This window comes from Nycticebus coucang, chromosome 19 (assembly GCF_027406575.1).
Source record: "Nycticebus coucang isolate mNycCou1 chromosome 19, mNycCou1.pri, whole genome shotgun sequence".
NCBI classification, from domain to species: Eukaryota; Metazoa; Chordata; class Mammalia; order Primates; family Lorisidae; genus Nycticebus; species Nycticebus coucang.
The window spans coordinates 57,916,998-57,941,892 of NC_069798.1; the positions used below are offsets into that span (position 1 = coordinate 57,916,998).

The following is a 24,895-nucleotide window of genomic DNA, read 5'->3' on the forward strand; positions in this document are numbered from 1 at the left end:
AGATACAAAATCATCTTTTTTTATGACTCAGTAGTATGCATGGTATACATATACCACAGTTTATTAATCCATTTATATGTTGAAGGGCACTTAGGTTGCTTCTACATCTTTGCAATTACAAACTGTGCTGCAGTAACATTAGAGTGCAAATGTCCTTATGGTAAAATGACTTTTTTCCTTTTGGGTACTTACCTAGTGATGGTATTATAAGAACAAATGGTAGGTCTACTTTTTAGGAATCTCCATTCTTCTTTCCACAGAGGCCATATAAAGACATTGGTAGGTTATATAAATAATGTGAAACACAATTTTAATTGTAAGGCATAATGTTTTCACCTTTTAATACTTCTGAAGGAAAGTTCTCTAATTGCTGATATATTTAAAATAATCATGTCTTTTTCCCCAAAATAAAGTTATTAATCAGTGTAGTGATCTTACACTTGATTAGGTCTTGGAACTAAGAAGTAAGATTATCTTTACGTCCCTTTCACATTAGTATTTTACATGTTTCCCATTCATTCTTTCATTTAATTCTTGTAATAATCCTGTGGGTTTGATGGAATTATCCTATTTTGCAAAGGAATAAAGCAAGTTAAGTGCTAATTAAAAGCAGAACTTAATAAGGCCGATTTTATGCCTCACTGAGAGTGTGTGTCTACACTTGTAGATATATGCAGCATCAGTGAATATTGTTTAGAAAAGGTTTATTACTTGCCAAATCATTTGCTGTTAATATGTTATACTTTTAAAGCATTAAACCCATTATGAAGTTTATGCTATTGCCAGTTTTCAAAAATACACTTGTTCTCTGGTAATTTCTCTTTTTTTCTACAGTGAAATGGACTTCCTCAAAAATGAACACTTTGCCACCCCAGCAGGTTGTGACTCTATTCAATCTTCTTTGGATCGGTCTCCCCACAAAGATTCAGAAGACAGTGGACAGAGTCAAATTGTAAATAGTTCAGACAAGGAAAAATGCAGAGATATCCTTCTTTCAGTATCAGATGAAGCTGACTCCACTATTCCTAATGAGAGTTCCCCAAATTCTTTCCCCAGAAGAGAAAAAGAAGAAATGATATCTTCTTCTCTGTCACGTAAAATCACAGTTCATTTTGACAAACCCAATAGGTTAGTATGTATCCTGTATTTTGAAATGCATGTTTTAGGTATTTAGTACATGTCAAATTGGAAGAAGTTCAGTTCTTTGAACTGCTTTTGCCAATCAGGTGTATGACTTTTTACATATGGCATGAACTTAACACTTAACAAAATACTTGTCACAAAAAAAAAAATCACAAAGTAATTAATTACTAAATTTAAATTACATCAAAGAGGAATTAACCAGATGTTAGGTTCTGTCTTATCTAAGTACTTAAATTTGTAAATACTAATAATGTATATGTTACTATGTGCTATAAATACTTTCACCCAATATTTTTTCCCATTTCTCTATTCTTTAATCATTATCAGACTCAGAAGAACATTTTGGTATTGCATAGTTGCCTGTGTTAAGGAAGGAATAGTTTTATTCTCAGTCTTTTTTCCTATGTCGTTTTCTGTTACTAACATTGTACAATTAATATTGTTTTAATTCTTTTGATTTTTATTAGATTGGAATGGTTGAACTCAAAGATAAAAAGCATGGTCCCTGCCATTTATGATCATGCTTTCTAGTGGAGGATTCAAAATATAATTTTAAAAAACCTTTAGGTTATAATTACAAAAGGAATATTTACTGAGTTCTTATATATCAGACACAGTTCTTAATGCTTTTTATATAATAATTCTTTCCTTATAAATATCCTATGGTGCATTTTTAGCCACAAGGTCATCCTTCATCCTCCTGTTAAAGAGAGATTATACCCAGGATGAGGATATAATAGAAGAGCATGACTAATTTGTTTTAGACATAGAGGTCCTCATTATTACTGAGAAGTACTGGATTTTTTTTTTTTTTAAGAAAAGATTTTCACTCATGAACTGCAACTTTTTGTGTGCCTAGGATAGGTGTGTATGAATATATTTTTTTCTTTCAGTATTGTGGGGGTTATAGAATTAAAAAAGACATGGCTTAATCCTCAAAGTGTTTGTTCTGACATGCATAAGACATGATCATAAAAATCTGTGTTGTGATACTCAAAAATAACTGCATTTATAGTAGTTCTTTAGTGGTAGGAGTACTTTTATGTACACGTATCTCCTTTGATATTCCAATGCTACCCTAGGGAGATAGATGATATAAATTTGTGCGACTAATTTGTTTAGTTCTTAGTATGTACCTGGCAGTGTTCAATGGATTATAATGGTAAGCAAGACATACGAGAATTTCTTCAGTGAAAAACCTTTTAGTATGAGAGAAACATTCAAGCAATTACACTATCGTATGAAAAGTAGTAGTATAAGAGAGGTTTGTCTTGCTTTGGGAACACACAAACAAGGCACCTAACCTAGCAGGAAAGGTTTTATGTAAAAAGTATCATCTAATTTCAGACTTAAAGACTAAGTAAGAGTCAACCAGGCAGAAGTTAAGAGGAAAAGTGTTCCCACTAAGGGAAAACACCATGTGCAAAGAGAACACAGTGCTTTGGTAGAACCAAGAAGGATTTACTAAGGTTTAAGCAAAGAATACAAGTGAAAGGAGTGACAGGAGATGAAGATGGGGAATTAAGTAAACGCCAAGTCACAAAAGCCAGTGTTGACTCATTTGGAGGGTTGAAATATGACAGAATCTAAGTAATAGAAAGAGTCCTAGAAGGTGAAGGTAATTGGAAGGTAGCAAGACTGGAGGAAAGGGGACTGATAGGATGTATAGTATGTTGGAAGAATCCATGTAAGAAATGATTAAAACCATTGGAGGATTGGCAATGGGAATGGAAAGAACTGGATAGATTTACAAAATGATTAGAAGTTAAAATATTGATTGGGTTTCAGGTGAAAAGACAGGAAGGATCCATGCTGATTTGAGGTTTCCTGCTTGGTCAAGGGGATGGATTATGGCCACCTACCCTGACAGAACTTGGGAGGAACTTAAAAAAGCAAAAAAAGCTCAAGCTTTGGCACACTGCTCTGTAATTATAGAAATTCCTTAGTGCCAGTTTGTGATGTGTAACTAAATAAGCTTTATTATGTAATTTTTAGTGTTAGCCTTTTCTGTGTAGGTTGAGCACATAAAGTACAACTCATGGTTATAATTTTATGAATACCACTACATAGAATGCAGTGTTGTTTTAGAAATGTTCAATGTTTAACCTCCTTTATTAAACATAAATAGCACAAAACCTTCAACTCCAAAAAAAAAACTTGAAAATATACCATGAATATTGACTGAAGCTCTCCTTCACTAATCTTTAAATTTTACTACTTTTACATGGGTTTACAATATTAAGGTTTATCATTAGCATTGCCTGTATCTTCAAAACTTACTTTCTTCTCTGCAATATGCCAAGTTAACCTTTGTATCCAGTTTACGTTGTTTACCTTTTTTGGGACTCCCAAGGAGCCGGGATGAGAAAAGTTCTCATTTCAGATTTTATAAATACTTTACAGTCATTGATTTACTACTATATCACTTCAGGTTTGGTCCACAAACATTCAAGAGCCATTTATTCAAGCTACTGCAAGATGATCGATCACCAGTTCTTGCTGATTTTTTTTTTCTCCTGTATAATTCCCCAGTGAAGTGTTCTTTAAGTCACTGATGGCTAAGAAATCTGATTAGCATTTGTGGGTTAGGATTAATGTAAGAATGAGAATTATAATATGCAGCTTAACTTTCTCCTTAAATGTCAATGGTAATTCTTTGGTATTGTTTCCTTTCATCCAATGTTTTTTAGGAAATTGTCTCCTGCTTTCCACCAAGCATTACTCTCTTTTTGTCGAATGTCAGCAGATAGTCGTTTAGGATCAGAGGTAAATTATACCAGCTATTCTTAATAACTTTCTTAAAATATTCTCCTGTTTTTCTTGCTAGTGTCTCTTACAAAAGCATCTGTAGTAAGCCTATTCCAAATGCAAATCTATTATTTAAATTAATGCTCTAAGAAATAGTTCTTAAAATTCTAAACTTTTAAGTTTAAAGGTAGTTGGTTATTTCTGTTCTTTGGATTAAAGCTTTGCTTATTAACATTAAAGTAACCTTTTTAATCTCTGTTTTTAATGTTATGTTTATGATAGCATCTCTTGTATATAATACAGAAGACCAACTCCTGATATACACTGTTCATGTGTCAGTGATATTTTTAGTTTACACCGTTATTTTCATTTCATTAGTAGTGGTTATCTTCTGTGGTCGATATTGTGAACTTTTATGTTTGTTCTCCTCAACTGTTTTGTAATTTTTGTTGTAGACTCATCTTGCAAGGGTATTTGCTTATTTTTTTCCTTTTGCCTTTCTTCTCATTCCTCTCTTTCTAGCTGTTTTGTTGGTTGATTCCACTTGACCTCCCATGGGCATTGCCCCATGGTGGTTTGATGTGCTGTGACAATCCTCATTTTAAGACTGAGTCAGCATCTGTGTATCGTCCCCTTATATGCAACTTTGTTATACACTCTCACCTCTCAGGCAGTGGTTGCAGCTTTGTGGGCATCTTTTTCTAAAACAAAAACAAACATTGAGGCTGCCCTAATCCTTTGCCATTCCTACTTGTTCCAGGAACAGAAACCTGGCTGGCCTCCCTGATTTCACCCTTGTTTTTTATTGTTATTTTAAATCCATTTCTGGACCCCAGAAACATTGATGCTCTTTGAGACACTGTTGTTCTTATCATAATATCATAAGGCATAAATATTAGAATGAGCAAGGGTGGCAGGGTCTAGCCTGAACTATTACATACCATCTTGCACAGAAGTTCTTCACTATTGTTGTTTATTCAATCTTTGATTTTCTAGGTGTCTCGGATTGCAGACAGTGAAAAAAATGTTATGTTAATGCTGGGACGCTGCCTGCCACATATTGTTCCTAATGTGCTGTTGGCAAAGAGAGAGGTAAGACACATACAAATATTTTCATCCTAATAATATCATCATGTTGTCCATTTTTTGTCATTTAGAAGTTTAGTGATATATTTTTATTTTGTCTATTACTTGCAATCATATTCTTACTTTTGTGCATGCATCTCTGCTCCTAGAGAATGGTTTTACACCTCTGTCAGGTGAGTTCAGTAAAACTGCATGGTATTCATGTTTTTCCAATTTTGCTTAAAGCATTGTTAGCTTGTGCAGCACCAACTATTACTGTAGGTCCATTGATATGTTATGAACACTGTCTGGTTTTTATATTACCAGTTAACTAATTTATGTCTACCCTTGCTGTGATATGCTTGATATGTCTACAGGAATGGACATTCTTTGTATTGGAAATTAACAGGGACTAATTATGTAACTGTTCTTTAATGTATTGCTATAATTGCTTATTATAAATGTTAATCTTATTATGTTTGTTTGGCCATACATTACACTTATAAGGATAGGTTAGGCATTATATTGAATATAATAACTTGTACAAATACCTTTTTTATTTTTCTTATAATTAACCTGTTACTGACAAATGCTTTAAATATCCAAAATACTGTTGCAAATGTATTTAGTCCACATAAGCCTATGTTATGAGCCATGAACACTATAGGAAGCTATTTTTATATATTTATAAATTATTATTAAATATAGTTATAGTTAGCTAATGAAAAACTAAAGAAAAGTTATCTGTAATATAATTTAAATGACAATGGATGATTTATTTGCAAATACGTTAAATTACATTAGAATTATTCCGTTTATGAGATAAATTTCTAGTTCACAAAAATATTTTTCTAAAAAATGGATAAAGAGTGTATCATATAAGTTTTTACTATTATCTTCTTAATATTTGCCACTGGTTTTACTCATAATTTGTGGGACCTACAGTATGATAAGTACATAATGCATTGGCAAAACCTGTTTAAAGCTTACCCCACCTTAATTATCCATTTAGCATAAGAAATTTGTGCTGTGATCCACTGATCCTCAAGAAAACATGTAGAACTTTAAAGATGTTTTTTCCCTAGAAGTATTTTAAATTAAAAAGACTGCCTGCTGATGGTTTTCTTTTTACCTAATTATTTAAAAAATAGTTGTAAGATATTGGTAAGTATGGAAAGCTTCTGTGTCTTGAAGGATCAGTGTCCAATTTCAGATTGTTCTGCAGTTCTGCCTGGCAGAATGGTGTTTGAGCTTCTTTTCCTTTTTTAGCTTGTAACATAATCCATGTATTGTGTTAATGTTTGCATCCCTCTTACTATATATTTCCTTAATATAATCTTCAGAGTGTCACAGAAACCTGATTATTTATTACAAGATGCACTTTGAGCTTTATTATTTTAATTTTCCATATTGTCATAAGAGACTCGACCACTAAAATCTGATTGTACTGCATGAAATATTTATAAATTTTTATATCATCAGTAATCAGATACATAATATATAGATACATTTATATACACACATGCTTATATATAATTTGTGGTATGCTTTTCTGGCTGATTTTAAATTTTTTATATTTAAAAATTATATATCCATTTCATGAAGAAATGATTATTTATCTTTATTATTTGTACATTATTCTATTTTATCAGAAAATCAACCATGTATAATAAAACAAAGTTGTTTTCCCTCAATTAAATTGATAAATAATGAAATTTAGCTTGGTTTAAAACCAATTTCTGGGCATTAAAGAACATTTTTTTCATTACATCTTTGATATTGAATTACTTTTTAAATATCTTACCTGTATTTTTAAAAATCTGTATTTTTAAAAAGCTTTCTCTTGTGATTGAAGGATTAATATTTTTACTTTTTTTAATTTTTCGATTTTTTTTTTTTTAATACATTCTCTTGTCGGCATAAGCCTTTTTGTTGACATATAATTACAATTAAAATGCTCCTCAGTAAACTTTGGTCATAGTAATATCTTAGCTAATTAAATAAATAAAACATTAGAAACAGGGCTTAAAGGTTTTAAGTAATAAGTTCACATGGTTTAGCATTTGTATGTTCTGGATATTTATTACATATATAATTTGCAAATATTTTCTTTCATCCTGTAGGTTGTCTTTTTACATTCTTGATAATATCCTTTGATGGACAAATGCTTTTCAGTTTTCTGATTCATTTATTTATTTGATGCTTGTGCTTTTGGTGTCAAATTTAAGAATGTATTACTAAATCTGATGTCCAGGCTATATATACATAAGCTAAAGCTATAAAACTATTAGAAGAAAATATGGAGTTTTTCAATATATTTAGGTCATTGATCTAAGTTGAGTTAATTTTTATATATTGAATGAGGTAGAGTCTTACTTCACTTTTCATATGACTATCCAGTTGCATAGAAACATTTATTCAAGAGAAAAAAATTTCCCTTTTAAATGGTCTTGCAACTTTTGTCAAAAGTTAATATATAGAATCCTGTCGTCTCCAAATAGACATAGGTTTGTTTCTTCCCTATGAATTTGAATAGCTTTTGTTCTTTTCTCCTTGCTTACTTGCTTTGGCTAGGACTTCCAATACAATGTTGCATAGCAGTGTTTTGAGAAATCAGAAATCCTTGTCTTATTTCTAATCTCAGGGGAAAGCTTTCAGTCTTTTACCATTAACTGAGGTTAACAGTAGGGTTTTTACAAATACTTTTTATCATGCAAAGGAAGTTTTCTTTGATTCCTTGTTTGCTTAGTGTTCTTAGCATGAAAGGACATTAAGTTTTGTCATGTGCTTTTTCCTCCATTTGTTGATATGATAATTTGATTTTTTCCCCTTCATTCTATTAATGTGGTACTACCTATATTACATTGCCCGATTTTACATTGAACCACCCTTACCTTTGGGGTTATATTGCACTTTGTCTTGGTTTGTAATCTTTTTAATGTGATTTTGGATAAGGTATACTGTTCTATAGTTTTATTGTCTTCTACTATCTTTATCTGGTTTATCCATCAGGTTAAGGCTGGCTTTGTAGAATATGATGGAGCTTTTTACTCCTCATCTTTGTTTTGAATTAGTTTAAATAGAATTGGTGTTAATTCTTTAAAAGATTATTAGAATTTACCATTGAAGCCATTTGGTCCTAGACTTTTCTTTGTTGGGAAATCTTTGATTACTTATTCAGTCTCTACTTGTTTTATGTGGATTTTTTTTTTTTATGTTGAGATTTTCTCCCTCCTTAGTTTTAGTAATTCATGTGATGTCCAAATAAAATTTGTAGGGCCTTCATGGTTTTCAGACATGAAAACAGTTTCCCCTTTTATTCGTGCTTCCTGAATAACTACTTTTTTTTTGTTTGTTTGTTTGTTTGTTTTTGGCTGGGGCAGGGTTTGTACCCACCACCTCCGGCATATGGGACCGGTGCCCTACTCCTTGAGCCGCAGGCGCCGCCCGAATAACTACTTTTTATTCTTAAATTTCTATTCTCAGTAGGATACCTTGATAATGCAATGTCTTTGTCTTCTAGCTAGCTCTCAACAGTCTAAATAGAATCAATTAAGGATTAGAACAGTCCTTGGTATTAATGATCTCCTATTGTAATATTGTTATGCTTCCAAGTCAGACAAACTATTTAGTATTTATTAAAAATGGTTTATTTTCTTTTATAAAATCAGAACTAATCCATCAAGCATCATTTTAAGACTCTGATAAATACGTTAGTTAACAATACAGGATCTATATATATATACACTCCCTTTTCCATTCCCAGTGCAAAATTGTATTCCCTAATTATTATTTTTTTTTTTAGTCAACTTTTCAGTTACTCACTAATCTAAAATTTATAGTAGTGCCCAATAGGAAGATTGAAAATGACAGAATGAATATTTTAAGTTCTTCTTTACTTACAGATTTATTCCTAGCTCCATTTTGGTACCTTCAAATTTAAGATTTATACCATATAATTATGATTTTAAGGTAACATTCTATAAAGACTTTAGAAATAATACAAAGGGACTTACGGTGTCTTCAAACTTTAGTATCAACTACTCAAAAAATCATACCGTCTCTTTCTAAGGTCACATTTTCCAATTGGAAAAATACTTCTGTAATAGACTTCTTATTGTGCTTTTCTTCTGGTTACATTATTATTTTTTTAGGTTACATTATCAGTGGCAATAATAATCATCCATTATTACGTAGTGATGAATTCCTGTTTTAAATATTTTTTCATTTTTGGTGGATGCTGAGGCAGATGAGAAAGAAATGGAGGTAATTATTACATCACAGTGATTTATTTAATATGTCTGCAAAATTTTTTTTTAACTTGGAGGATTTCTTGCCAAAAATATATCATTTTTGTACTTTTATTCTCCTTAGATTAGAAAATCCATTCTACTATGAAAAACATTAGTATATTTTGAATATATTTTAGTGTTAAAATGTATTTAATTAAAATGATTTAATTAAAATATGAAACAAAAATTTCCAAGAGAGAAATAAATTTTTGTCTATTTCTTGTAGAATGTTGAATTTTCTTCTGTATGTTGAATCAAATATTTCCACTGATATTCTGTAGTTATACTGAGAGGACTCAACACCTGCAGCAATGGTCTTTTTAATTGGCCACTAGATTAAGTGTTAAGGGTACAGAATTTTTAGATTATATATAATCTTAAGAAAGGTGTTATTGTGCTTGTGAAAAATGGGAAGTGTCTTTATTTTCTGTTATGTTTTTAAGTTTTTAAATATAGTGAACTTCTCCAAGTTTGTTTAAAAACACTTCCAAATTAATATTACAATGTCAGCTTGTCACTTGATGGAATGTTATTTAGAGTAAAAGCTAGTGGACCCTTGGGAAGTACTGGATACAAAAACAAGGTTAGTTGATTCTTAAACAGCTTTTATTACATTGTGATTTACACCTTCTGCACAACCAACACAAATATTGTAATGTTTTCAGTGTTTTCTCTTAAATTACTGATCTTACAGAATTAAAATTTGCTCTCATATATGTTGAGGTTTAGTTCACTTTGCCCATTTAAAAGAATATTTTGGGAAGGGAAAAAAATATTCTACAATGTGTTTTTATCTTGAATTTTTCCACCCTCATATTTCTTTAGGAATTGATCCCCCTCATATTGTGTACAGCATGTCTACATCCTGAGCCTAAAGAAAGAGATCAACTTCTCCACATACTTTTCAATTTGATCAAAAGGCCAGATGATGAGCAAAGGTGGGTCTGACTACTTCTTTGGGAATGAAATGCATTGTTGATGTTAACTTCACTAATTAACATCAAGATTAGCATTTTAATCAACACATAAATGTTTTCTTTTCTTCCCAATATCTATCAGTAGTACCAGCACTTTCCAGAAGCAAGGTCTGCAATTCAAAGTACAGTGTTGTCATCAAGGTCCCTTTCCTCCCAGCCTTCTTTTTTAAGGGGACCTGGAATTTACTTCAACAAATAAACAGACAATAGGGAAATCACTCTGGGAAATTTAGCCAATTCATAATAAATAAAGCCTAAAATAAAAATCCTTTTAACCATGTATGTATATCCTACTAAAATCAGAGTATTTGTCACCTGCTATGATTACTGGTAATTCTCAACATTAAAATTTTTGGAAGAGGATTCTGTCCCTTCTTCTTCTCAAAATGTTAATAGTTTCTTAAGGTTACTAGACAGACAGAAGTACTGAAGGGCATTGTCTAAATTATCTTGTGTTTTTGAGGGACTAACTCACATTAAAATCGTATTAAATTGGCTTGGCACCTGTATACCTCAGCAGCTAGGGCTCCAGCCACATACACCAGAGCTGGTGGGTTCGAATCCAGCCCAGGCCTGCCAAACAACAATGACAACTAAAACCAAAAAAGTAGCCGGGCATTGTGACGGGCACCTATAGTCCCAGCTACTTGGGAGGCTGAAGCAAGAGTATCACTTAAGCCCAAGAGTTTGAGGTTGCTGTGCGCTGTGACAACACAGCACTCACCCAGGGCAACATAGTAAGACTCTGTCTCAATAAATAAATAAATAAATAAATTTTACTGAACTTTATTTCTTTTAAAAAACATAAACATTCTCTTCTGGATATTATAGGATAATTATTTTTGGCCTAAAAAATCTATCTTCTATTAATACACTTTTCTGATTTCTGGTAGTACTGTGATAATTAGTGATTAGGTAATAACCAAATTCTTAGATAACTAGCAGGAGGGAGCAAACTGTGTGAGAATGTTAATAGGGACCTCCCAGGTAGTATAGGTAAGTCATATTTTTGGTGACACTCCCTCTGCCCTCCAGATGCAACAGGGCATGTAGTAGTTGGCATAGCAGAAAATTCAGCATACCTAGTGACCTCTTAGGCATTCCAATGTCCCTAACCTCTCACAGGGAAAACAGGTTTTTTAGAGAAGACAGACCTCATCTTATGTACTCAGTGTTGTTTTTAATCAGTTCTAACATCTGTAAAGACTCAAAATAAAACTTTAATAGCTTCCTGGCTACTTCTTAAGGTTTACCTTATAATGAGATTCTCCACTTCTGGTTCAAGGTGGTGATAGGTCAACCATTCTTGATGTTTCCTTCCCAACTTGGAATTTGCTATGAAGACATAAAAAAGGTATTAAAAAAAAAAAACCTAAGATAGAAAAATTAAACATTTATCAGAAACGAAGTTAACTATTATCAACCATGTGAAAGACCTGGAAAATTTTTTTCTTACTCTAATATCATTGAATGAAACTAGATCACAAAGACCAGCCTAAGCCCCTTGTGGTTTTCACTTTGAGGAAAGTACGTTTTGGTTGGCTAAAAAGTAAGTGGAATCTGCTAAGTGAGACAGCCAGTAATTTTTTCCAAGGCAAACAGTTACTTTTATCCTCATTCAGTCTCCAGTCATTGCTTCTCTTTCTTCATCCATGTAGAGATTATTATTCCCAGTAAACAAGAAATAGAGATAGAAGGGCAAATGGTATCTTTTCCTAGAATATGGAGTCTTTTATAAAACCCTGTAAATCAGCCAAAGACAGAAATAACCCCAGCAATACATAGTGGAGCTTAGTTATTCTTGTTATAACATGAATTTGGCTGACTAGAGCTCCAGACTACCTCATATCTTTTACAGCATAAATTCTCATTACTGTCAAGAGAACTGGGCATTGAGAAAAGGAGGAAAAGCACACGTAGATTCAACAAAACCATGTGAAATTATTATCTCTTTGATATACCTGGGATATCTGTGAGAGTGTAACTATTAGCTGTGGCCTCTTCCTTTCCCTCAAACTAGAGGTGGATCGATTTCTTGATTAGTCCACAGAAAACCAGGAGCCCTATAAAAATTACACTGCATAATGAAAATAGCAATTACTCTAGAAATTCAGAATAAAGGTATATCTTGAAAAATGATTTATTATAAAAACCAAAGAAATGTTTTTATCCCAAAACAGAGACAAAAATTAATGATTATTAGAAAACAAAAGAAAGGTAGCCATAGAGGAGAAAGATTTTCTGGAATAAAGAAAAATATCACAAGGAAAAAAATTAAAATATGCAATATTTTAAAATTTATATTAAAGACAAAGTAATAGAATTGACACTACTGAAAATTGAATCCATGTTGTAATGTAAGTGAAAATTTTAAATACTAGTAATTACACCTTTATATTCATTGGCCACTTGTAGGATTAAAGAATTGGTTGCCCAAACTTCTATGTTTTCACTAATTTCCAGATACTCTTTAACTATAGCTTATAATACATGGTGATGGACAAAGTATAAATGTATACATTCCTGTAATATTATACCTTGACTTTTCCATAAAATATTTTGAAAAACTGCCAATACCTTTGTACATGGCATGAATATTGTTACATCAATAGGTCCTCAGTCTTGAAAGCATTTTGGTATTAATTACTGCTTTATTGAATAGAAGTTCACAAAATGTGTGTATGAAGGTTTTGGTTTCTTCTCTGTAAACTTTGCTTCAACCCTTAAAATTTTTCTCTTATAATGGCATTTTCATTAACTTTGCCACACATTTTCTTCAAGTGATTTTATTAATAATCCTCAGAAAGTTGATTCTAGTCAGTACCTTAACAGTTAAATCTTAGTTTCATAATTAAAGTTATGAAAGTCTTGGAAGTTTGGGGCGGCGCCTGTGGCTCAAGGAGTAGGGCGCCGGTCCCATATGCCAGAGGTGACGGGTTCAAACCTAGCCCTGGCCAAAAACCAAAAAAAAAAAAAGAAAGAAAGTCTTGGAAGTTTGAAGTTATGTATAAATTGATGGAGGAAACGTTGCCTGAATTTCTGTAATAAGGAAAGAGAAGAATGGCTTCATTCACAGTAATCCACAGTATTTTTCATTCATTTTATTCCAGTTATTCGTGTTGAATTCACATTCTTTTGTATTAGTTACTTTTGGACTTCTAATTCAGTTATTCCTTTGCTTTTTTTTTATGCTTGATTCTCCTAAATGTGTCTCACAGATGAACTAGATATATATGGCTTCTTAATGGTTATGCTTTATAAGAAAATATTTAATATATTATTTAATAAATTCATTCTAATTTTTATATCACTGTTATCAGTGAATCATTACCGTGTGGCCAGAAGGGTATAATATATTGTTTGGGTTAGTTCTGACTCAAATGCCCTCAACCAAATATTCCTGAGTAGAGAAATTAGTTATTCCTAAGAGTGGTGAGAGGGACGTCCACAGATCAGGGTTATACATTAGAAAAAAGGCAAATGAAGTTTGATCAAGCAGCAGTAGATATTTACCTGCGGAGAGTCGAACATTTAAAAATATTGAGAGAAGCTATACAAGTAAGGACTTGAATAAAACCAGTGGGTGAGTAGGTAGACTAAGCACCAGCAAGATTAAGAAAGTCAGTTGTTTTTTTGTTTTGTTTTGTTTTTGTTTTTTTGAAAAAGTGTCTCACTCTGGTGCCCTGACTAGAGTGCTATGGCATTATAGCTCACAGCAACTTCTAGTTCTTGGACTCAAGCTATCCTCCTGCCTCAGTTTTTCTATTTTTAGTAAAGACAGGGGCTTGCTGTTGCTCAGGCTGGTCTCGAACTCCTGAGCTCAAGCAATCCATTTGCCTCCACCTTCCAGAGTGCTAGTATTATGGATAGGTATGAGCCACAACATCCAGCCTTGAATTTTTTATGTTACAATTTTTATCTTAATTTAAAACTATTTTTGCTTGTACTTTACAAAACAATAAAATTATTGTTTATGATTTGACACCAGCGGCCTCATGTGCTAATCAAATAGGAATAAGGGAAGTTAAATCATTGCATTAGTACCATTCGTTGCAAATTGAAAATTTTCTAACAATTTGGTGGTACTATACTGGGTTGCCATAAAGTTCCTGCGCAGTTGAAAATTGCGCAGGAACTTTATGGCCACCCTGTATTACTTATCCTTGAAAAGTACCATTTCCTATCTTGGTAACTTAATTAAATGCCATTTATTGCATTTTTAGTTTTAGATTTGCAAGGCAAAACCTCTTTAGTCTTTAAGAGCAATTTTCATAAGCTCTGTGTGTAAAGCTAATAGCTGCCACCTGGTGGCCAAATGCACCTATCAGCCTGCCTTCAGGTCAAACTATAGCAGGAATTAAACACTCAAGTTTTATTTGTGTGTTTGATTAAACACTTTTTTTTTTTTTTAGACCATCTCATTCTGTCCCCCAGGCATCATCATAGCTCACTGCAGCTGCAAATGCCAGGCTTCAAGCAAATCTTCTGCCTCGGCTTCCTGAGTAGCTGGAACCACCACACACAGCTAATTTTTCTATATTTAGTAGAGACAGGGTTTCACTCTTCCCCAGGCTGGTCTCAAACTCCTGAGCTCAAGTAATCCTCCCATCTCAGCCTCCCAGAATGCTAGGATTATAGGTGTGAGCCACTATACCCAGCCCATATCTACTTTCACCTTACAGAAATGTAATTATTCATGAAAATAGACTAATTAACTGATTGTTATATAAATAAGAAGTAAAAAAAGCAAAATAAGTTAGTGTAACATATTTGACATATAAGCAGAATTATTGTTTTCCTTACTTAATAAATTGAAGGCTTCTTTGGTAATATCCCAAGAAAAACTTAATTTTATGCTTAATAATGGTGTTTTTGCTAGTTCTTTGCTAACTACTATAATTGATACCATATTTCTACCTGCATCATTTACTAATCAAACAGTCCCACAAATTAGAACATTTATTTTACTATCATAGGAGCCTCTCTTTTCTGTTTTGGACTGCATTTCAAAGTTGGCATATTTTCTGGAATTTCGAATATTAACTCTGTTTTTTTTAGACACCTAACATTTTTTCCTTTTGAAATTTGTACATGTTGTAGTGATAGTGATTCATGATTTGAAGTCATTTCATGTGAAGTTCTTAGAAGTGTGTTCAAATGCTTAAATTTTAAGAACATTCAATAAGTACAATTATCAAAAGTATATGTTATCTCACTTTAATACATGGGGGGGCAAAAAAAATTATTAGATACTAGGAAATTTTTCTTAGAGAACAGATAGCTATAGTGCTGGCTATAAAGCTTGCTAATTTGTTTTTCTATATTTCTTTTATTCATTTTAATTAATTTGCCCTCCTAAAATAGAAGGAAATAGAAAAGCAAAAGAGAACTTCAGAAATAGAATAAATACCAATTACAGAAGATGATGATACAAAGGGAAATATATAAAAGAAAATAAGGTAGATAAATGTTATGAGGATTTGTGGTAAAGGAGAAGCTGCACAATCAATGATGACAACATTGGCTCTTGGTTACCCCTGGGTTGTCCAAAAGATCTGTGTCGTTATTCTTCTTAAATAATATAAGAGAATATTAATAACTAATCAGACTAAAACAAATAGAAATTTAAAGTCATTATGTTGTAGTTAATTTAAATTGACATAAGAAATAGCAATGAGCAATTAAGTAAACGGGATGAGGTATTTATTAACCAGTGTGATGTAAGTGTTCCTAGTTCTATGTGAAGTCAGCGCATTGTACCCCATAAATGCATTAATGTATACATGATCTATGTGTTTATGATTTAATAATGAAAAAAGAAATAGCAATGAGCAACGCCTAGGCTTAAAGCACTGATTTTATAATTAGTAGGAATTAAATAAGTGTTTTATTTTAGTTTTCTTTTGAAGTTGGCTATTTTAAAACATCTATTAAAAGCATAGCCTTTTTTCTCCTTTTAGGTTTTATTGTTTTAAAATGTTACATAACCAAAAGTGGAAGAACATTAGATTCTGCATTTTAAAGTCATTTTAAATGGAACTTTAATCTGTGGAGTGAAAAATATTTTAAATTATATGCTATTTTAAAGTTATAAAGCTATCATTTCAAAGAAAATAGTATACTAGTTATTAGTTAACTATTGTTCTATCTCAAAATAGCCTGAAAGAAAGTAATTTAAAATAACACATTTTTATCTTACAATTTCTGTGGGTCAGGAATTTGGATCTTCTGCTTTAGGGTCTCTTACCAGGCAGTAGTCAGAGGTTTGGCTGAGCCCTGACTTTCTCAGGGCTCAACTGAAGAAGGATTTGCTTTTAATCTCACTCATGTGTATGGTCATTGCCAGAATTCAATTCTTGAGGGATTGTTAGGCTGAAGACTTCAGTTGCTCACTGGCATTTGGCCAGAGGCCACCTTTAATTCCTTGCCACATAGGTGTCTCCAGCATGGCAGCTTGCTTTAACAAAGCATGCAAGCTGAGAAGACAGTAGAGTCTAGAAAGATGGGCATCACAGACTTTTGTAACCTAATCTCAGAAGTGATGTCCTATCATTCTAGCTATATTCGGTCCATCAGAAGCAAGTCATTAGATCTGACATACACTCAGTGGGATGGGATTACACAAGGACAAGAATATGAGGAGATAGGATCATTGGGAGCCATGTCAGAAACTACCTGACATTCTAATCTTGGGTATAATACTAAAACTTCTGATTTTTTTTTTTTTTTTTTGCAAAGCAGCATTTTTTTATTAAATCATAGCTGTGTACATTAATGCAATTATGGGGTACAATGTTCTGGTTTTATATACAATTTGAAATACTTCCATCAAACTGGTTAACGTAGCCTTCACTGCGTTTTCTGTTAAGCTATTATGTTAAGACATTTATATTCTATAGTTAGTAGATTTAATTTGTACCCTTGTAAAATGCTCCATAGTGGTCCCACCAATTACCCTCCCTCCAGCTAGTCTTCCCCCTCCCTCCCTCTCCTCTCTCCCCTTTTTCTTGGGCTATAGTTGGGTTATAGCTTCAGATGAAAGCGTGGGTGTTTATAAATTGGTTCATAGTAGGGCTGAGTACATAGGATACTTTTTCTTCCATTCTTGAGATACTTCATTAAACTGAAAAGCTTCTGTACAGCTAAGGAGACAATAACCAAAGCAAAGAGACAACCTACACAATGGGAAAGGATATTTGCATTTTTTCAATCAGACAAAAGCTTGATAACTAGGATCTATAGAGAACTCAAATTAATCCACATGAAAAAAGCCAACAATCCCTTATATCAATGGGCAAGAGACATGAATAGAACTTTCTCTAAAGACGACAGACGAATGGCTAACAAACACATGAAAAAATGTTCATCATCTCTATATATTAGAGAAATGCAAATCAAAACAACCCTGAGATATCATCTAACCCCAGTGAGAATGGCCCACATCACAAAATCTCAAAACTGCAGATGCTGGCGTGGATGTGGAGAGAAGGGAACACTTTTACACTGCTGGTGGGACTGCAAACTAGTACAACCTTTCTGGAAGGAAGTATGGAGAAACCTCAAAGCACTCAAGCTAGACCTCCCATTTGATCCTGCAATCCCATTACTGGGCATCTACCCAGAAGGAAAGAAATCCTTTTATCATAAGGACACTTGTACTAGACTGTTTATTGCAGCTCAATTTACAATCGCCAAAATGTGGAAACAGCTTAAATGGATTACAACCCAGGAATGGATTAACAAGCTGTGGTATATGTATACCATGGAATACTATTCAGCCATTAAAAAAAATGGAGACTTTACATCCTTCGTATTAACCTGGATGGACGTGGAAGACATTATTCTTAGTAAAGCATCACAAGAATGGAGAAGCATGAATCCTATGTACTCAATTTTGATATGAGGACAATTAATGACAGTTATGGTTTGGGGGGGGGAACAGAAAGAGGGAAGGAGGGAGGTGGGTGGGGCCTTGGTGTGTGTCACACTTAATATAAAAACTTCTGATTTTAAAAATATCTGCTGGACACAGTGACTCACATCTATAGTCTAGCACTTTGGGAGGCCAAGCCAGGAGGATTGATAGAGGAGGAATTCAAGACCAGCCTGGGCAACATAGTGAGACTACATCTCTACAAAAAATACAAAAATTATCCAGGTGTGGTGGTGTATGCCTATCATCCACGCTCCTTTCCAGTCTGAGGTGGGAGGATACCCTTGAGCCCAGGAGTTTGAGATTGCAGTGAGCTATAAGGCCCACTATAGTTTAGCCTGAGCAACAAAGCAAGACTCTATCTTGAAAAAAAAAATCCCACATGTTATTAATATGATACCATATTTTTTAATTATAGAAACAGTATAGGAATAATCACTGGTTCTTTTAGTGGCTAGAAACTAAAGTTGAGTAGAAACTGAAGCCTTTGGAATATTATAATCTTAGGATGCATATGTGGGAAATTAATTTTAAAAGTTAGAGAGTCAGCTTCATACTTATACAGAAATCCTTCCTCAATACCCTTCACAAATGGTGTCACCACTTGTAGTGGTTGAGTGACTGGTCTTAAGGAATTCATTCTCTTGGTAGCAGCCTAGTTCACTGTTAGAAAGGTAATTTGACTCTACAAAAATATTGTACTTTATGTGAATGACAGAGATGAGGCTTTTTAACCCTTAGTTCTAGTTGTGCTGTTGTACTTTCTAACACAAACACAAGCCTTTACGTATATTTTTGTGTGTTATTATTCAGGCAAATGATTCTGACGGGTTGTGTGGCATTTGCACGTCATGTTGGACCAACACGTGTAGAAGCTGAACTTTTACCACAATGTTGGGAACAGGTAAATAACTGTATTAGGTTTTCCCCTAGCTAGTATACTGTAATTTCTTATAAAGGCTTGTGTTTTCTTTTGAAAGGAGATATGTAAGTTATAATTTATGCTGCTTTTTCTGTGCTTTAATAGTGCCTAAGAACGGTCTGAGGTTCTTTGCTTTATTCATTCATTCAGAAAATACTTATGAAAGACTAATTCTAGTATGGGTACTGTTGTAGTCACTAGTGACACAATGGTGATCAAAAGACAAAGACATCCTAGAAGGAAGGTAAGTGTAGACAAAGAAATGATACACCTTTGTAGTAATATATACTATAAAGAAAAATCAAGCAGGATAAGGGTTAGAGAGTGATGGAGAAAGAATTGTCAGAGAAGGAATCTCTGAGCAAGTGATGTTGAGGCAAGTAAGATGCAGCAAGTACAAAGGCTCTGAGGTAGGAATGTGCTTGATCCATTGAAGGAAGATCAAGAATGCTGTGTGTGTGTAAGTAGAAATAATATATATATTGTATACTTCTATATATTACATAAAATGTAAATACTGGCTGTGGGAGGGTTTTTTAATTAATAATTGAATTTGTTGGCTTGGTGCCCATTGCTGAGTGGTTAGGACACTGGCCACATACACTGGGGCTGGTGGGTTCGAACCCAGCCCAGGTCTGCTAAATAATAATGACAACTACTACAACAACAACAACAACAAAAATAGCCAGGAGCGTGGTGGGCACCTGTAGTCCCAGCTACTTGGGAGGCTGAGGCAAGAGAATTGCTTAAGCCCAAGAGTTGGAGGTTGCTGTGAGCTGTGATGCTACAGCACTCTACCGAGGGCAACATAGTGAGATTCTGTCTCAAAAAAAAAATAATAATAATAATAATAATTCGTTATTTTACTAATAATACTTTTTGGTTATATAATGAATTTTATTGTTGTATTCCTATATAGAACTCAGAATCATTTACTTTCTGGATTTGGGATTTAGATCATTATTTTTCCACATTAAAAAGATGGTTTTCTGACTTATGAAGACAAATCATGTGGCTTTATTTATTGTAAAATAATCACTTATTCTTAGAAAAGTATCAGAGTCTGGAATATCAATGAAGTATAGTCATTTTGAATTTTATTTCTACATCTTTGGGCATTAGTTTCCTCACTAAAATATAGTGGAGTCACTAGATTCAGGGGGTAAACACTACATAATAATAATAATCTGATAATTACCTCTGACACTCTCTCAGGGGTGTCCAACCTTTTTTTTTCTCCACTGCACATTGGAAGACTGAGAGTTGTCTTGAGCCACACATTAAATACACAAACACTAAGTAAGGAAAGCTAATCAGCAAAAAAAGTCCATGCATACTTTTCATGATGTCTAACACCACAGATAAGCAAAAAGACTCTTCACAAAATCAGCATAATGCAGGTTGGACAGCCCTGCATCTCATCTAAATTTTAGTGCATACTAATTTAGGGTGAGGTTCTAATTGCTTAAAGTCAAAATTAACTTGGATACAATAACTTTGCAACTTTTAATTTACAATTCTTTATAGTCCTGTAATTTTTATACTTTTTCCAGGTATTTTTTACATTTTTTATTACTATGATATAATTCAAATACCAGTTTACCCATTTAAAATGTACAATTCAGTAATTTCAGTCTATTCACAGAGTCATGGAACTATCACCACAATTAATTTTAAGGCATTTTTATCATTCCCCAAACAATCTTGGACCACTTGAATTTGATTCTTCTCCTTCAAGATTATCTTTTGGATTTCCTTATAAATGTTAGGATTCATTTTGTCAATTTCTGAAAATAAGCTAGCAGGGATTTTTATAAATAATGCATTGAATATATAGATTAATATGGAGAGTATTGCCATCCTAATTGTATTAAGCCTTTCAATCTATGAATTTAGGATGTTTTTCCATTTATTTAGGTCTTTTAAAATTTCTTTCAACAGCAATTTATAGTTTTTGGAATAGTATAAGTTTTACACTTCTTTTATTTGTTCCTAAGTATTTTATTCTTTTTTGATACTATTATAAATAGAATTGTTTTCTCTTTATTTATTTATTTTTTTTTCTGAGACAGAGTCTCACTTTGTCACCCTTGGTAGAATGCAGTTGCATCATAGGTCACAGCAACCTGAAATTCTTTGGCTCAAGCAATCCCCTTGCCTCAGCCTCTCAATTAGCTGGGACTACAGGTGCCCACCACAATGCCTGGCACTTTGTTTTTTCTTTCTTTCTTTTTTTTTTTTTTTTTGGAGAGACGGGGTCTCCCTGTCGGTCAGGCTGGTCTCAAACTCCTGAGCTCAGGCAATCCACCTGCCCTGGCCTCTAGAATTGTTTCCTTAATATATAGAAATACAATTGATTTCCATATATACATTTAATTTTTAGACTATTGAGCTAAAGAAAAGCGAATGAAAGTTTATGTACAGCATACTTTGACACTCACCTAATCTGCTTTTGAGGTAACTACAACTGGATCAAATTTAATTCAGAGATGTCAGTTAAAAACATGTCTACTACCACCTCTGTAAGGTGAATGAATAAGTATTGATATCAAGGATCTATCTAGCCACCGACCTCTAGTTTGGTGCCCGGTAGATTATTATATAATTTTTTTTCTTAATTTTAGGCATCCAATATATTAATGAATTATGTCACCTTTTCATATGGGAATATGAGAACAGATATACTTCTTTTCCAGTCAATGAAAGATTTATGTTCTATGAAGAAGACATATGGGAACAAAACCCAGTATGTGTCATTTTTTTGGTTATTTTTTGTTATGGTTCAGTGCAATTATCACAGTAGCAAAACCCTGTCATTTTGCAAATGCAAACAGAGGAATGGATTGAAGTCTATTTACTTTAAAAATAATATCAAATTTCTAGTAAGAGCTCTGCTTAAATCATTGATTAACTTACTTCCTAATTCCTTAGATTAAAAATAAAAAACACCAGCACATATTACAGACTATACCTATAAGATTCAGAAGCTGAGTTTTCCAAATTTAAACAAATACTAATATTACTAGGGGAAAGTCCTGATTTCTCTTGACGTCCCAAGGAAAGCCAATTTTAGGCAAACCCGTGATCTGTAGGCACCTTGCCAAATTTTCGTCTTTGGTTTTCCTTTTTTCTTTAACAGATGACCCCTTTGTCTTCAGGTTTTAGGCTCTTCCTGATTCCTTTATTCCTGATCCAGATATAGTCACACAGGGATTCCCAGAAGTGGAAAAGGAAGAAGCTTTATTGCATTTTTAACAGGATTTGTGGCAAAGACTAATTCTCTGTTGGAAGAAGGGAGAATGTTATATAGGCTTAATTTATTTATTTTTTACTCTAGATTAATCACAAATACCCAGAAAGAAGACTGCTTGTGGCAGAATCCTGTGGAGCCTTGGCACCTTATCTTCCTGTAAGAATTGTCACTTTTTTCCTTGAAAACTTTTTTCTTTTGTAATAACAGAGAAATCTTTTTTCATGTGTCTTAGATATTTTAATCCAATTCTCCTAGGCTGTTAGGAGAATTGCTGTTTTAATAAAGGAATAAGATGAGCCCATAAAGAAAAAGCTCACATTAGTACAGATCACATAGTACAGGCATTGCAGACAGATAGGTATAATACCACTGATTTTGCAAAAGTATAAATATATTAAACTATATCAGCAGTTCTGAGAGACCTAAGGACCCAGGGGTGTTGGGGAGGGGAATCTCTTGGTGTCCTTTCAAAAAAGTCCATGAGGTGAAAACTACTTTCATAAGACATATTTTTATCTTTTTCACTGTGATGATATTTGAACTGTCTCGATGCAAAAGCAGTGATGGACAAAAGTGCTGATTGGTGTATTAGCACTAATCAGGGCAGTGTCACCCAAATGGACTAATAATAATCATATCTTTCACTAACATGCATTCACCAAAAAAAGACAATTTCACTTAAAAAGGAGCTTGCTAAGTCAGTAAAATTATTAATTTTACTAAATCATAAGCATGTGTCTTTTTAATATTCTGTGAGACAAAACATAAAGTACTCATTTAAAACCCTTTTGTTGTACACTGTAGTTTGATAGCTATTTGTAAGAAAAGTACTCATACAGTTGTTTGAGTTGTGAGCTGAACTGGTTGCTTTATTTCATGGGACCACCAATGTTCTTCACCAACCACTGATAGTCAAACTAAGTATGGTTGTTCAGACGGGCATATGTGGCAATCATTTTCTTGAAATTGGATGAAGTAAACCTATCACTTTAAGGAAAACAAGTAGACAGCATTTGTTCGCAACAGTAAAATTAGAGCTTTTATAAGTGAGAACTAGAATTTGGGGTAACTTATATCCCCCATTGTGAATTTAATGGCCTCTAAGTACATAAAGACTTTTTTGATGAGATCAATGGATTTTTTTGATGATTTTTAATGAAATGTATCAATACTAAAGAAGGTCTATAATGACCAAAATGACCAACACATGGACTAAAATAGTGGTATTCAAAGTCCAAGATATACCAGTGGAATTCAGTGTATCAACCAAAGTTTTAAAAGTTTATTATCATTGAACCATATCATGGTTTCAGACTTCAAACTCCAACTAACCTTTTAAGAAATTATCATTTGTCTAGTATTGGTATAAAATCAAAAAGGCTTTTTTTTTAATCTGAAAAGACTATTGAAAGACTCCTCTATCCTTCCAGTTACCATATTTTGCCATGTATAATGACAAAATGGATACTTTTTTGTTCAAATTTCTTAGGAAAAATAAAGGTATGTGCTATACATGGGTAGTGCAGCTTGGGAGCAGGGCAGTCCAGCAGGCCTCACAGGCCCACTGCACCCTGATACCACCCTGAACCTGGTATCCTCAGATTCACATGGTTCCAGTCAGAGGGTCTGGGATCTACTGGGAGCAGGGTGGAGTGGCCTCCATCAAGAGCCTTGATCAGGGGAGGGGGCAAGAGTGGGGCTAGCAATGTGGGCCACAATTGTGAGGGACAAGGCCCAAGGCCCAGCTCCGTGGAGGTAACTAGGATCCCTTCAGAGTCCCCAGGAAGCCACCTTGCTGCCTGCAGGTCAAGCCGAGTTAGAAGCTCCCACCTTGTTAGCCACTCATTTGGCCATTTTGGCTGTAGCCCCTCACGTGGCAGAGAGGAAAGGGGCAGCCTTAACACAACTGGCAGCTGCAGGAAGGTGGTGCAATCTGGGCATTTATCAGGGGAGCATTAGCCCTCTCTAGACATGTCTCTTCTGGCCAAGAGCCAGTTACTTTCTTCAGGGCCCAAATGTAGGTGTGCATTATACACAGGAGAACATTATGCACAGCAAAATATAGTACCTGGCTTTTGTATATTCTTTATAGGCCAGATAAACTTTTAAATGCTTCAACCAGAATAATATATCAGAATAAATTAAATGCAAAGCAGGTAAAAAAACTGCCTGTCTTCTTTTAAGTCAGACATGAAAGAGATCTGGAACAAAGTATAATTGAACACCATTCTTCTCATTGATTTTTTGTTTGTTTCATATTTTTTTCATAAAAATGCTAACATTTAATATTTTTAAATTTCTCAGTTTTAATTTATAGTATGATAATTGTCAATAAATATTACCCACTCAAACAAAAGCTATTTGAGGTACTCAATAATTTTAATTTAATAAAGGATTTCTGCCACCAGAAAGATTAATAATCACTGGGCTATTATGCCCTGATAGTAGTGGTTCTCAACTTTCCTAACCCTGCGACTTTTTCATACAGTTCCTCATGTTGTGGTGACCCCCCAAGCATAAAATTATTTTCAAAAATAATAACTATAAGAATTTTATATAATA

At 33.5% G+C, this 24,895-nt stretch overlaps 1 protein-coding gene across 7 annotated transcripts in view; it reads left to right on the forward strand.

Annotated features, from left to right (window-relative positions):
- The window catches only part of RELCH (RAB11 binding and LisH domain, coiled-coil and HEAT repeat containing), a 117,013-nt gene that overhangs the window by 38,934 nt on the left and 53,184 nt on the right, over nucleotides 1-24,895 (forward strand). For 4 of the 7 annotated variants that reach the window (XR_008375969.1, XM_053571455.1, XM_053571456.1 and 1 more), the window contains 7 exons: nucleotides 835-1,128; nucleotides 3,834-3,909; nucleotides 4,888-4,983; nucleotides 5,127-5,150; nucleotides 10,074-10,186; nucleotides 18,972-19,062; nucleotides 22,418-22,489. Coding sequence is in view for 6 of the 7 variants with exons in the window: in XM_053571455.1 (XP_053427430.1) it covers nucleotides 835-1,128; nucleotides 3,834-3,909; nucleotides 4,888-4,983; nucleotides 5,127-5,150; nucleotides 10,074-10,186; nucleotides 18,972-19,062; nucleotides 22,418-22,489 (766 nt within the window). In the remaining variant the exon portion in view is untranslated. The remainder of the gene's footprint in view (nucleotides 1-834; nucleotides 1,129-3,833; nucleotides 3,910-4,887; nucleotides 4,984-5,126; nucleotides 5,151-10,073; nucleotides 10,187-18,971; nucleotides 19,063-22,417; nucleotides 22,490-24,895) is intronic. The other 3 variants (XM_053571457.1, XM_053571458.1, XM_053571460.1) reach the window with 1 other exon arrangement.